The sequence below is a fragment of the Balaenoptera musculus genome, chromosome X (assembly GCF_009873245.2).
Source record: "Balaenoptera musculus isolate JJ_BM4_2016_0621 chromosome X, mBalMus1.pri.v3, whole genome shotgun sequence".
Classification (NCBI taxonomy): Eukaryota; Metazoa; Chordata; class Mammalia; order Artiodactyla; family Balaenopteridae; genus Balaenoptera; species Balaenoptera musculus.
The window spans coordinates 42,117,490-42,131,603 of NC_045806.1; the positions used below are offsets into that span (position 1 = coordinate 42,117,490).

At 45.1% G+C, this 14,114-nt stretch overlaps 1 protein-coding gene across 1 annotated transcript; it reads left to right on the forward strand.

Moving 5' to 3' along the window:
• The first annotated feature begins 190 nt into the window (after positions 1-190).
• On the forward strand, positions 191-9,593 carry GLOD5 (glyoxalase domain containing 5). The gene is given in 5 exon segments (XM_036840804.1): positions 191-253; positions 4,414-4,551; positions 7,855-7,973; positions 7,975-8,005; positions 9,294-9,593. Coding segments are annotated over 5 exon segments (480 nt in total). The 3' UTR covers positions 9,423-9,593.
• The last annotated feature ends 4,521 nt before the right edge of the window (positions 9,594-14,114 follow it).

The following is a 14,114-nucleotide window of genomic DNA, read 5'->3' on the forward strand; positions in this document are numbered from 1 at the left end:
GAGCTGGCTAAGACACACCTTAAGCTTTTACTTTCGAGGCCCTGAGTTTTATGTCAGAGTCCTTATACTTGCCCCGTCTACCTCGGTCACCACCAGCAGTCCCCAGCCCGTGGCCCTCCCATTCCTGCCCCTTGATCTCCAGGCACTGAGCCAGAGGGTTGTCCGGAGGCCGGGGGCAAGGAAGCCTACCATGCCGCGCCATCTGCCCTCCAGGCTGCCAGCCAGGATGTGGAGCAGGATTTCGGAGAAGCAGGTGAACAGGGTGGCCCATGGGGGTCTGGGGCACGGGTATTGGCACCGAGGCTGGGTATTCCCAGCCGGGCCTGGTAAGCTGCTTCCCTTTCACGCGGGCTATCCCGGTGTGCTTTCATCCGTTTTCCCGTCCTCTCTTCCTTCCCCTTTCAAAGACAAGCAGAGGGCAGCAGAGGGACACGGAAAGCCCCTGCTCTAACACAGTCTGCCGTCAGCACGTCCGCCAGGACTGGGCTGCTGCACCCGGCTCCCGGCTCCCTCGGGGCGGTTCCGGGCAGCCAGTTCAGCCAGGGCCATCCGGATGGGGTGGGGTGAGGCGGGGAGGGGCCGGGAAACAGCGCTGACCTTGAGGTTTGCTAGAAGAATTCCAGGGGTCCCTGGCTCCCTGAAGGAGACCTTGAAGAGGACTTTGTTGAAAGATAGAAGCCTTCCCTGTGGAGGAGGCAGGAGGGAGAGAATCATATTTTGGATACTCTAGTTTATATATATTTACATATATAATACACGTATATACATATACGGCTGTTGTGAGAAATAAAATGGATTATATTTTGTGTAGTGCTTAGAACAAGGTTTGGCACACCGTAAGCTTAAGTGATTACTATGTCTTGCTGGTGGAAAGGGAATGCTGCCTGCCATTCCAGTAAACAATGAATGTTTCCTGCCCTCAAGCCATCAGCCACGGTACCCCCAGCGGTGCGCCCTGGGGGAATTTAGGACAGAGAAAAACTGGATACTGGCCCTAGAGAGTTAACATGCATATCTGAGAAATGATTTCAATGAGCCCAGACTCTTGCATCTTCTCATACATAAAGCACTAAAATCATTAACTTGGAATGTCTGCTTTTTGTGATTAGCAGTAATCTTTTGATGTTTGACTACATGGTTGTTTTGGGGGTTTTTTTCAGCAAAAACTCTTATATATCCAGGCTCCTCCCTTACCTCTTTGGGGCAGTTCCTGAGAGCTATCTGCGAGGCTGTCTTCTGGGCTACAGTCCTCAGTCCTCAATAAGGTCCTGAGATAAAGCATAACTCTCAACTTTTAGGTTGTGCATTTTTCTTCAGTCATCTTTTTCAAAACCAGCCTCCAGAACCTCACCTTGAAAACCCTGCATGATCTGGCCCTGCCTTCCCCTCCTCCTCCTGCCTCACTCTTGGATTCTAAGCCACATGGGCCTTCTTCCAGTTCCTTAAGAGAGCCAGCTTTGCTTATCCTTGAATTTGCAAGGATGGAGCTCTGCATCTGCAAAGCAGAATCCGGGGAGTGAATGTGAGCTAGCAGGGCATTGAATAATGGGAGGAGTAGGTTGAGCTGATTTCCAAAAACTGATCAAAGTTGGGGGATGTGGCTAAAGCAGTGCTTAGGGGAAATCTGTAGCTCTAAATGCCTATAGATCAGAAAAGTTGAAAATCAAGTACCTAAGATTTCATATCAGGAATCTGGAAAAGTAACAGCAAATTGAACCTGAGAAAGTGGAAGGAAGGAAATTATAAAGATAAGAGCAGAAACTGGTAAATTGGAAAACAAACATACAACAGAGAAAATCAATAAAGTCAAAAATTGGTTCTTTGAACAGATTAATAACCTATTAGTAATTTCTGTTTTTTCCTCTTAATAAATTAAGAGAAAAAATATAGAATACCAATATCAGGACTGAAAAGGGAGTGCTATTACGAATCCTACAGACATTAAAAGGTTAATAAGACTGTTTTAAACATATGACTTTATTTTCAATGAAGCCCAAACGTCAGTCATTTTCTCATTCTACTGCTTCTGTGTTCATATGGATCCTCTATATCCATGAGGACAGCAGAACTCAGGAATTTTGCTAATGCCTCCTTCACTCATGAAAATAGAAAAGCACAGTACTTTTTTAAAGCTGGGGCTCAAGTGAAATCAATTGTTTAAAATGTAATGGTTTGAAATGGAATTGAACACAGTAGAACAGAACAGGATAAAATAGCATAGGGTGGAATGGTATAGCATGGTGGAATGGAATAGAATAGAATAGAAGTCAGATTTGTGCCAGGCACTGGGCCTAATTATTGTAGTAGATATTCATTAACTGAACAAATATGATTGAACATCTGCTAGTTGTTTGGGATTCAGTGGGGAACAAGACAGAAATCTCTACTCTTACAAAGCTGATATTCTAATCAGGGAGACAGATATTAGCATGTGCAAAAGGCTTTGAGGCTCACACTGGTCAGAATGGCCATCATCAAAAAATCCACAAACAATAAATGATGGAGAGGATGTGGAGAAAAGGGAACCCTCCTACACTGTTGGTGGGAATGTAAATTGGTACAGCTACTATGGAGAACAGTATGGAGGTTCCTTAAAAAACTAAAAATAGAGCTACCATATGACCTAGCAATCCCACTCTTGGACATATTCCTGGAGAAAACCATAATTCAAAAAGATACATGCACCCCAATGTTCACTGCAGCACTATTTACAATAGCCAGGACATGGAAGCAACCTAAACGTCCATCAACAGATGAATGGATAAAGAAGTGTGGTACACGTATACAATGGAATATTACTCAGCCATAAAATGGAACGAAATTGTGCCATTTGCAGAGACATGGATGGACCTAGAGACTGTCATACAGAGTGAAGTAAGTCACAAAGAGAAAAACAAATATCATATAATATCGTTTATATGTGGAATCTAGAAAAATGGTACAGCTGAACTTACTTGCAAAGCAGAAATAGAGACACAGATGTAGAGAACAAACGTATGGATACCAAGGGGGAAAGGGAGGGTGGAATGAACTGGGAGATTGGGATTGACATATATACACTACTATGTATAAAATAGATAACTAATGAGAACCTACTGTATAGCACAGCAAACTCTATTCAGTGCTCTGTGGTGACCTAAATGGGAAGGAAATCCAAAAAAGAAGGGATATATGTGTACATATAGCTGATTGACTTTGCTGTACAGCAGAAACTAATACAACATTGTAAAGCAACTATACTCCAATAAAAATTAATTTTAAAAAAGGGGCCTGAGGGCTAAAGGTACAAGGATGGCCCTTATGAGGAACAGGCAAAAGGACAATGTGGCTTGGAGTTCAAGAGCAATGGATGAGGCCATAGAGATTGGGGGTCGTGGTAGAGAGTCTGGAATTTTAACAAGAGGACCACGACATCATCATCATCATCATCATTGTTAACCCTTACAGCACTTGCTATGTCAGGCATTGTCCTAAGCCCCCTCCTTTTTTTTGGTCAACCCCCTCACAACCCCCCCCACCAGCCTGTGGAATCTTAGTTCCCCGACCAGGGATCGAACCTGGGTCCCTGGAAGTGAAAGCGCTGAATCCTAACCACTGGACCACCAGGGAATTTCCCCCAACTCTTTTTTTTTAATTGTTCACAACAGTCCTATAAAACACATATAAAATCATGCCCACTTTCCAGAAGGGGAAACCAAGGCACAGAGAGTAAAATGTCAGTCTGGCTCCAGAATCTTTTATTTTAACCACTATACTCTGCAATTTATGGTGCACAGGCATCTTATAATCCTGTAGCAGATGAAATGTAAATATACAAATTACTAAAGAATGCGAATCAAGAGAAAGATCTGGTGGGAGGTGTGCTGAAGGCAGGAATGAGGGGTGGGGCGGTGTGCCCTCCCACTGGGTGTCAAGGTTGATCTGTAGGCACACATGCCCAGAAACATTTATTGCATCTGAGATGTTCCCTTCTTGTCCTGTGCTCTGTTATCTTAACTGTAGAGTGAGAAAGGAGGGGACTGGGTTAAATTGGCCAATAAAGGGCTTGTACTCATGGGGTTGGGCCTCCTCTGTGTCTTATCATTTCTTACAAAAGAGATCAATTCCAGCTCAGGGAAAACAAGGGAGAGTTTGGTTTTGGTCTCCACTCCCCTATCTTCACCTCTATCCCTCTGGAAGGAGGAAAAGAACAAGAAAACAGTGGAGAGTGGTCGTGGCAGACACATGGACTCTTGTGAATCCACACATGAGCAATAAGTACTGAAGATTCCTCCCAGGACTTTCCCCTTGAAACGGGGGTAGAAGGAAGTATAGTCACCGAGGAGGTGAGAGGAGGCGGGGAGAAGGAAACACAGGAAACACGGGTGTGACCAGTGGTAGTGTGGTCTCTTCTCTTTTTTTTTCTTTTTTTAGTCATGGAGGGACAACAGTCAGGCCCCTTCCCTGTGTCTTATCCATAAACTTGACCACATTGTGATGATAGTAAAGAGCATCAAAGACACCTCTATGTTTTACTCTCAGATCCTGGGCATGGAGGTGATGACTTTCAAGGCAATCACTTCCCCAAATGCCAAATTGCAGGTGGGGTAAAACTTGATTATACTATTTTAAAAAGTAACTTAGGGCTTCCCTGGTGGCGCAGTGGTTGAGAATCTGCCTGCCAATGCAGGGGACACGGGTTCGAGCCCTGGCCTGGGAAGATCCCACATGCCGCGGAGCAACTGGGCCCGTGAGCCACAACTACTGAGCCTGCGCGTCTGGAGCCTGTGCCCCGCAACAAGAGAGGCCATGATAGTGAGAGGCCCGCGCACAGCGATGAAGAGTGTCCCCCACTCGCCGCAACTAGAGAAAGCCCTCGCACAGAAACGAAGACCCAACACAGCCAAAAATAAATAAATAAATTTATTTTTTAAAAAAAGTAACTTAAAACTCCAAAACACACACACACACACACACACACACACACACACAAGATCTGTGAGAAAAATTTAAAGGATCAATGGAGGAGATTCCAAACTCTGAATAGTAGGACTTCCGGAGAGAGAATGGAGAAAAAGGAAGGGAAGAAATTACCATAGAATAATGCAAGAGAACTTTCCAGTCTTTATATGGAAAGGGTTAACTGAGTATCCGGCACACTGACACCTAGATATGTTCCTATGAAATTACAGAACATCAAAATAAAAACAAATCTCCTAGAAGCTTTCAGAGAGGTTAAAAAGAAAAGTAGTTCAACTACAAAGGAAAAGGAAATAGGCAGATTTCAGATTTCCCAAGAGTCAGAGACCAGAAGACAATTGAAGAACAACTTCAAGATTCTGAGGGAAAACATTTCAACCTAGAATTCTGTGACCAAACTATTAATCAAGGTGAGTGTAGAAGGAAACATTCTTAGACATAAAAAGACGCAGAAACTTTGCCTACTTGCTTTGAAAATTACTTGAGAATATGCTATATCAAAATGAGTGATTAATCCAGGAATAAGAAAGATATCAAAGTCAGGACACTGTGGATCCCAAGAGGAAGATCCAGAAAGCTACCTAGAAAACAATCAGTCCAGTTTGGATCAGGAGAAGGGAAGGTCTCAAGAAAAAGAGCTTCAAGGTAAAAAGGAGGTTTCCAGAGATTGACTACAATCCTTGAGAATTTGGAACAACTTCAAAAGTGGGAGATGCACAGACACTGAATGTGTCTTAAATTGAAAGGGCCCATGGAATGGCAAACAGGGTAAAAAATGTAAAACTAACACGGAATGCTATGCATAAAAACAGAATTATGCAATATCAGACTGGATATATACATAGCAAGATGGACAGCTCTTAAAAAGATCATGCTGAATGAAAAATGAAGAAGCCAAATCAGGTCCATAGCATGGTACCATTTATAACATACACACATAAAAAAAAATACACCTTTTACAATAACTTATGAAAAACCAAAGGATGAACATCAAACACATTAAAATCATTGCCCAGGGTGGAAACAGGAATGAAGAATGGAGATAAAAAGATTAAACATACAAATAAAACTAGAGAAGGGTCTTGCGTGGCCCAATAATGATAGTGAGGCATATGAAGCCTCAACCCCCGTTATTTGGACACACTTGAGTGAAATTTCAGTACATCTAGGATCAAGAAAAGTCCTAAAAGCTGCAGTAGTGGAGGGTGGATGCATCATCTATCAAAGGAATGAAAAACAGATTAACATCAGACTTCTTATCAGCAATACCAGATTCAGGAAGACAACGAAGCCACATATTTAAAAGGCTGTGAGGGGACTTCCCTGGTGGTCCAGCAGTTAAGACTCTGTGCTCCCAATGCAGAGGGCCTGGGTTTGATCCCTGGTCAGGGAACTAGATCCCACATGCATGCCGCAACTAAGAGCCTGCATGCCACAACTGAAAAAAAAGATCCTGCACGCTGCAGCTAAGACCTGGCACAGCCAAATAAATAAATATTTTTTAAAAAAATAAAAAAACAGGGACTTCCCTAGTGGCGCAGTGGTTAAGAATCCGCCTACCAATGCAGGCAACGTGGGTTCGATCCCTGGTCCGGGAAGATCCCACGTGCCGCGGAGCAACTAAGCCCGTGCACCACAACTACTGAGCCTGCACTCTAGAGCCCGCGAGCCACAACTACTGAGCCCGAGTGCTGCAACTACAGAAGCCTGCGTGCTGCAACTACTGTGTGTGCCTAGAGCCTGCGCACCGCATAGAAGAGTAGCCCCCGCTCACCACAACTACAGAAAGCCCCAGCACAGCAATGAAGACCCAAAATAAATAAATAAAATAAATACATTTATTTAAAAAGTAAAAAATTAAAAAACTTTTAAAATAAAAAATAAAAGGCTGCAGGAAAATAACCTACAACCTCAAATTCTATACTCAGCCGAACTATCATTCAAGTGAAATAAAGTCATTTTCTGATAGAATGGATGTAGGATCCATCATGGTGAGATGAAAGGAACATAAAAATGATTTTTTTTAAAATGGCAGAAGTTGAGAGGCTCAGGAGAGGGAGGCAGGATGAAGAGGATAGTCGGGCCAATGAGATACTATGTTCATCCATCAAAACATAAAGACGAAAGTGGGTTATTTTAAAATTGTAAAGGAACCAAAAGAGGAGCTAAAACCAATGACAGAATTCTGTTGGGAGGGGCAGTAATGTGGATGAGCTAAATTCTCATTTATCTTAGTGGGAAAAGGATAGAAAATGTCTGAAGTTGCCAAATCAAGACATAGTGGCACATCAGTTAGGGACTGTTTGGAGGCACGTGGGAGAAAATTTAACTACCAGTGGGTTAAATAAAATAGAGTTTTCTTTTTCTCTCATTCAACAATCAGTCCAGAGGTAGGCAGGCAGGGCTCAGGCAGTGGCTGGAAGGAGGAAGTGAGTGGGCAAAAAGCATCAGCTTAGTGGGGTGGGGAGGTTCCCAGAAGCACTGCTCACAGCCTCTACTGACATCTCATTGTCTGGTCTTACATGGTCACCCAGCAAGGAATGCTGGGAAATGCAGGTTTTTAAAGCTGGGTGTACAATAAACCCCACTGAAACTTGGGTTGTGTTTAAAAGAGAAGGGGAGAAATGTATATTAAGTAGACAGATTGCAGTCTCTGCCATGGGTAGTATAAACATATTATTTGGAGGTATGGAAATAATTTCCAGAAGAAACACATACACACGTTGAAAGCAGTTGCCTCTAGGGAATGAGACAAGCGTGGGACAATGGGCTGCTGTTTTTCATCAAAAACCTTGTTCTACTTTTTATTTTTTAACCTTGTTGGGGTAGGTAGGGGGCTTTGCCTCACACTCATCTCGGAGGTTTAGTTCCAGGTTGTTTTCTCTCCCCAAATAGGGAGACCGGAAAGCACTGTGTTTTGGAGACCAGAAATTTAACCTCCACGAGGCGGGAAAGGAATTTGAACCCAAAGCCGCTCACCCAGTTCCTGGCTCCCTGGATATATGCTTGATCACAGCCTTTGGAGGAAATGGTCCAGCACCTTGCGGTGAGTCAGACTTCCATCCTCTTTTGAGAAAGCTGCTGCAGATGCAGTGAAAACAGAAGCATGATTCAAACTTCAGACATAACAGGTTTCATCACATCCAGATAAGATCTATGCGCAATTGTTTATTCACTATTTTTATTGACATCATTTTTCCCTGTAAACAAATGTATTTTATTTTTTTTTAATAAACTTATTTTATTTATTTAGTTTTGGCTGTGTTGGGTCTTCGTTGCAGCGCGTGGGCTTCTCATTGCGGTGGCTTCTCTTGTTGCAGAGCACGGGCTCTAGGTATGCGGGCTTCAGTAGTTGCAGCATGCGGGCTCAGTAGTTGTGGCTCGCGGACTCTAGAGCACAGGCTCAGTAGTTGTGGCACACAGGCTTAGTGGGATCTTCCCAGACCAGGGATCGAACCCATGTCCCCTGCATTGGCAGGCGGATTCTCAACCACTGCGACACCAGGGAAGCCCACAAATGTATTTTAAAAGAAAACTTTACGTCACCCTTGTGAAAAAAATTATACCTAAACTCTATTTATATAAATACATTTATGTAAAAAGACAATGTTCAACCAAGTAAATGAAAACCCATTATATCTTGGCATAAAGGGGAGGTAACTGTAAAAACAAACAGCTATAAAAGCATCACAATGTCATTAGATTATAGCCACTTCCATTGCCCCCACTCTCTGGGCCTGACAAATTTAGATTTGGCAAGTGGTTAAGGACTTCACATCCACCAGAGACTTTCTTCTTTGTATAATCAGAGGATTGAAAGAGGATTGAAGAGGGAATAATTTCTGACTCCTGTTATTTAATTTAGTGTCCTTGTAATACTTAAAATGATTTCATTTGAAGGGGTCGTTGGTTCTCCTTTTGGGGAACACAGATTGAGGTATTAAACACACTTCATGCAAATTGACCTGGACTCCTTTGGAAAATATCAGTGAAAAAGTCTGGTTTGGAAGGAAAGTGGGTAAAGCATCGGGATTAAGGGTACGGACTTTGGCCCAGACTTGCCTGGGTTTGAATTCTGACTCTGCCACTAACTAGATAACACTAGGTACATTATCATCCCCATTTGACAGATGAGGAAACTGAGGTACAGAGCAGTTAGGTACTCTGCTTGAGGTCATACAGCTAGTAAGTAGCTGGAGCAGGGTGAGGGAGGGGAGAATGGTAGGAGATGAAGTGAGAAAGGTACAGGGGTCTTCTAGGCCACTGTAAAGAATGAAATTTGGTCCCACACATGGACTGTGACGAATGACTTTTGTTCTCTCCTCCCATTTCAGGCTTGTGATGTCCCCATTGAGGAGGGCCCAGTCCCCAGAATGGGGGCAAAAGGGAGCAAAAGTATGTCCACCTACTTCCAAGACCCTGACGGAAACCTGATTGAGGTGTCCAACTACATCTCCTTGTGATGGAGGCTAGCTCTCTGCCATCTTGTCCCCTGCTATGTCGCCCTCTCCCTTCCTTCCTGCAAACCCTCGCCCAGGCCCAGAAACCTCTAAGGACTGAGGACTTAGGCACTTCACACATCCTGCTGGAGGATCTGAGGCAGGTTTGGGACCAACATGTCTGAGTGTCCTCCATCCAAGCTGCCCCAATAAATTAATAACTTTCAATTAATATGAGCTCTTCATTAATTACTGTTTCAGCTTTATGTATGGGTGTTTGTCTAGGACTTGAGGTCTCTGAGCTGTTTGGGGGTCAGTGACCAGGGTACGACATCGCTGAGGACCAAATTTAGGGTCATCGCCTTCGGATTCAAGGCCCCTGACAGATTTCTCCTTGTCAGTGAGCCCATCCTTTTTCATCCTTTTTGATTCACCTCACTCCTTCCAAGTGCTGCCTGCTGTTTCCTCCACCACACTGGCTTGACTGAACCCCAAGATCTCTGTGATTACCATGGGGCCTTCACAGCCCAGATGATACTACCTTGTCCTGGAGCGCCTTACCTGGTCTCATCCCCAGGGAATGTGGCACTTTCTACCTTTGGATCTGGTACGTTCAGACTCATCTCAACTGAGGCTCAGCTCCTGACAGAGTAGACAGATGGGACAAGAACAAATTTCCTCTGTTTCTGTCCCCTTCCCCCACCATTCACTCAGTCAGTCAACCAATAAACATACATTGAGCACCTACTGCATGCTTGGCCCTGTTCCAGGCATTGGAGACACAGTGTTGAACAGAAGAGATAAGCACATCTATGTTCGTGGAGCTGCCATTCTAGTGGGAGAGACAGAAAAGAAATAATATTAAGTAAGGAAAATGTCAAGTGTGTTAGAGGATAAGTGCTTTGGAGAAAAAGAAAATATGGAAAAGTGGTGACACAGATAAAAATCACTGGGGCAGTTTCCAATGTGTAATGGGATGGTCAGGGGAAACCTCACTAAGGAGACATTTGAGCACAGACCTGAAGAGATGAGGGAGGGAGCCGCGCCAATAGCTGGAGGAAGAGCCTACCAGGCAGAGAGTACGGCCAGTACAAAGGCCCTGAGGCATGAAGGGGCCTGGCGTGTGTGTGAGGAACAGCGAGGAGGAGGAGGCCGTGCAGTGGAGCAGAGTGAGTGAGGGGGAATCGCAGGAGGTGAGGTGGGAGAGGTGGAGGCACAGATCGTGTGAAGCCTCATGGGCCATGCAGAGGACTCTGGCTTTTACCACGAATGACAGGGGAGCCGCAGGAGGGTCTTGAGCAGAGGAGGGCCATGATCTGACTTAGGATTTAACAGGCTTCCTCTGGCTGCTGCAAGGAAAATAGACTGCAGGGTTGAGGGTGGAAGCCCGGGGACCCTGAGGAGGAGGCCACTGCAGTGGTCTAGGTGAGCGATGCTGGTGCTGGCAGGGGAGGTGATAAAAAAAAAATGGTTAGATTCTGGAGATACTCTGAAGACGGAGACTGGATGAGTTCACCAAGAGAGAAAATGTCAACTAGAGAAGAGGCCCAGGGACATTTAGAGTTCGGAATCAAGAGGAGGAACCAGCAAATGAGGTAGGAAAAGAGGAAAGGGGAGAGTACGGTCCCCGAGCAAGTAAGAGATGGATGAAGGAGTACATATGAGGATCTCCCGGAGGTGAGGGAGCCCCTAGTCCTGTGGGCTCTGGTCTCTAAAGAGTCTCCAGGTGGTAGTTCAGCCATGCCCTATGAGTAAACTCCCAGGGAGCCCCCAAAATGTTGGGAATAGAGGATGGTTAAGGATATGAGTTTCAGCACACGAAAGGCTTTGCCAAAAGCTGTAGCAGGTTTCTTGCCTATTTTTACAAAACAGCTTGCCTTGGACCCAGATGTTATATGCCTAGAGATAGATGATTTATGGAAGGAAGGAAGGAAAGAATGGAAGGGAGGAAAGAAGGAAGGAAGGGCAGCAAATGGGTGGATAAATGAATAGGTAGGTGGATGGATGGATGGATGGATAGATGGTTGGGTAGGTGGATGGATGGATAGACCGGTATCCCGTGCCCCAGGAAAAAAGTCTTCCACGTGTGTGTGAACAGAGAGAGGCATATGAGTTTGTAAGTTACAGGTTTGCTGTAATAAGAAAAAGACTGAAAACAACCCAGATGTCCATCAGCAGATGAATGGTTAACCAAACTATAGTATATCGATTCCATGGACTATTACTTGGCAATAAAAGGGAAGGAACTTATGAGGCCATCATTACTTCATACCAAAACCAAAGACATAATTAGAAAAGACAATTATAGACCAATATCTCTTTTGAATATAGATGCAAAAATCTTCAACAAAATATTAGTAAATAGAATTCAGTAACATATAAAAGGATTATACACCATGACCAAGTAGGATTTAGACAAGAATAGTCCAAATGCCATGGGCTTGGACCAAGCTCTGGAGCCCCAGAAGATGCCAGGAGGGAGGGAACCAGTCAGGGAAGGCTTCCGGGAAGAGAGAGGAAGAAAGGCCGTTGGGGCTGAGTCTCAAATGGAGGCCTGATGGAAAGGATGCTTGGCCCAAACACCCACCCCCACCCCTGCCCCCGCCCTCGTCGGTGTCCCCCAAAGCCTGGCCTGGCCCTGCCGATTCCCTTATCTGCCCACTCCCAGCTGCCTCCCTGCTGGCTGAACTGCCGCCACAGGCTTCTGGGCCTATGCCCCCTCCACAGGGATGGGGGAGGGAATGGGGTGAGGCCTGGCCTCAGAGCCACAGGGCTTTGGCCCTTGATGGAGGCAGAGCCCTGAGGCCCCCACTCCCCACCCTTTACTTCCCTTCCTGAGCCCTTTCTCTGCTCCAGTTATGAAGAAATGGACTGTAGGTCCAGCAGCCAAACCCTTGTCTGAGACATGCCTCCAGCCTGCCCTTCCCAAGGGGGGGCAGCTTTCCCTACCTCATCCCAACATTGCAACTGCTATTTCTAGTAATAGTAACAATGAGGAGAGTTACCACTACAGAGCTCACCATTTATGGCGTGCGGGCAGGCCCTGTGTTGAGTGGCCTTTCAACAACATTTGAGGTGGATTCTATGATTATACCCATTTTCCAGGCAAAGAAACTAAGGCTCAGAGGGTGGCCTCCCCAGGAATCATGCAGCAAATCAGTCAGAGCTGAGACAAGAACCCAGGGCCTTAGACAAACATTATTTCTCTGCACCTACTCCCAGTCTAGAAGATGGGGGCAATTATATGCACTTATACCACAAGGACCTGGTGAGAATAGGATAAAATTATGCATGGAGACCATTTAGCACAGTGCCTGAGGTGGCAGGGCAAAATAATGCTGCTGTTGTTATTATATTAATGCTAGGAAAAGTACTAGTATCAGAATTATTATTATTATTACCATTAGAGTTGTCGATAGAATTAAAATGAATAATAATTATTAGTTCTAGAATTAGTATTAATATTCATAAAGTACTCGTGTTAGATTACAGTTAGTATTATTATTACTGTCACTATTAAAATTAGCATTAGTGCTCATATCAATATTAGAACATTAGTAATTAGAATTAGTACTGGTATTGGTGTCAGCATATTATTAGCATTAGTACTACAATTAGTAGTAGTGCTGATAAAAAAGGGCCAAATACTATCCTTCGTATACAGTAGGTACCCAATGAATAAATAAGAATACTTAATATTTATTGAGATTTCAGAATCAAATGAGTTAAAATCACTTAATGGATTAAATCTCATTTAGTCACCCTAATCACCCTATGGAGTAGCCGCTATTATTACCCCATCTCTTCAGATGAGGAACTGAGGTCCAGAGAGGACGGTAACTCACCCAAGGCCACACGCCAGTCGGTGATAAGGGCAGCCTATAAATGAGGGTGGGCTGGCTCCAGAGTGGATGTCCTGAAACCATCGCCACTTGAGTCAGAGGAGTCTTTGTCCTTGTTCTTACTGACGAGGGCTTGGCACAGAGTGGGGCACAGAGCAGGAGCTCGATAAATGGCCTTGCTCTCTTTCCTCCTCAAATCTCCCATTTTGCATATGAGGACACTGCGGCCCAGAGAGGTGAGATGAGGATGGTAAACTCCCTCTGGGGTGGGCCAGTGAGTGAGCAGACCCTACTGACCCAGGGCTCCATCCTTGCCCTCTGCCCTTGGTGGGTCTCAGTCTCCTCATCTACAGAACGGGTGGTCAGGGGAGCTCCCTGTCCCATGGAGTCCCAGGGCCATTGACTGGTTAGTCTTACCCACTGTCCTACAGGGACCCAAGTTGGACACCTACTGCATACATGTGTGTTCAATGATTTTACATGGGGAAAGTGCCCAGAACAGGCCAGGCACAGGTCTGTGCCAGCAACGAGACACTGGTCCTTGTCACCGTTGTTACTATTTGGGGGAGGTAGGACAGGGCAAGAAGGTGGGGACTGAGGCGCAGGGCCCAGTGACTCTCTGGAGGTCCCTCTCAGCAAGTTGAGGGCAGAGCCACAGGCCACATGGGTCCACATCAATCCACACCCCCTCCCACCCCACCCTGGCACCACCTGCCCAGGGCATACCCCAGGCTGCTGCCTGGAGTCTCATGGACTTCCTCTCAGACTCTCTGTTTCTGAATCTCTGTCTCTGTCCCCCTCTCTACATCATCTTTTTCTCCCTTCTCAGATTCTCCACCTGTATCCTTGGCCTCTGTCACTTTCAGGCTTTATC